A 420-nucleotide genomic window follows, 5' to 3' on the forward strand; every position below is an offset into this window, starting at 1 on the left:
TATATATATATATATATATATATATATTTATATATATATATATTTATATAAGAGAGAGAAGTAGCTATGGGGCCTCCATGTAGAGAAACTGCTGCTGCTTAATAAACCTGAAAAAGACAAAACCATAAACTACCACTCTCCCTTCTTGCTGCTGCTGCTGCTGCTGCTGCTGCTGCTGCTCCAGTTGTTGCTGCTGCCGCTGCTGCAGTTTTCGCTCCTGCTCCTGCTGCGGCTGTTGCTGCTGCTGCAGCAGTTGCTGCTGTTGCAGCTGCTGCTGCAGTTTTTGCTGCTGTTGCTGCTGCTGTTGCAGCTGCTGTTGCAGCTGCTGCTGCAACAGCAGGAGCAGCAGGTGTTGCTGCTGCTCCTGCAGCTGTTGCTGCTGCTCTTGCACCTGCTGCTGCTGCAGCAGTTGCTGCTACT

The 420-nt window shown here is 49.0% G+C and overlaps 1 protein-coding gene across 1 annotated transcript in view; it reads right to left on the reverse strand.

The window, feature by feature from the left end:
• Positions 1-64: 64 nt before the first annotated feature.
• EMH_0091220 (uncharacterized protein) overlaps positions 65-420 on the reverse strand; it is a gene marked incomplete at both ends in the record, with an annotated part of 1,391 nt that continues 1,035 nt past the window's right edge. The window contains one exon of the mRNA XM_013501690.1: positions 65-328. Coding sequence (XP_013357144.1) covers positions 65-328 — 264 coding nt within the window. The remainder of the gene's footprint in view (positions 329-420) is intronic.

This window comes from Eimeria mitis, genomic scaffold, assembly GCF_000499745.2.
Source record: "Eimeria mitis Houghton genomic scaffold, Emh_scaff7367, whole genome shotgun sequence".
Classification (NCBI taxonomy): domain Eukaryota; phylum Apicomplexa; class Conoidasida; order Eucoccidiorida; family Eimeriidae; genus Eimeria; species Eimeria mitis.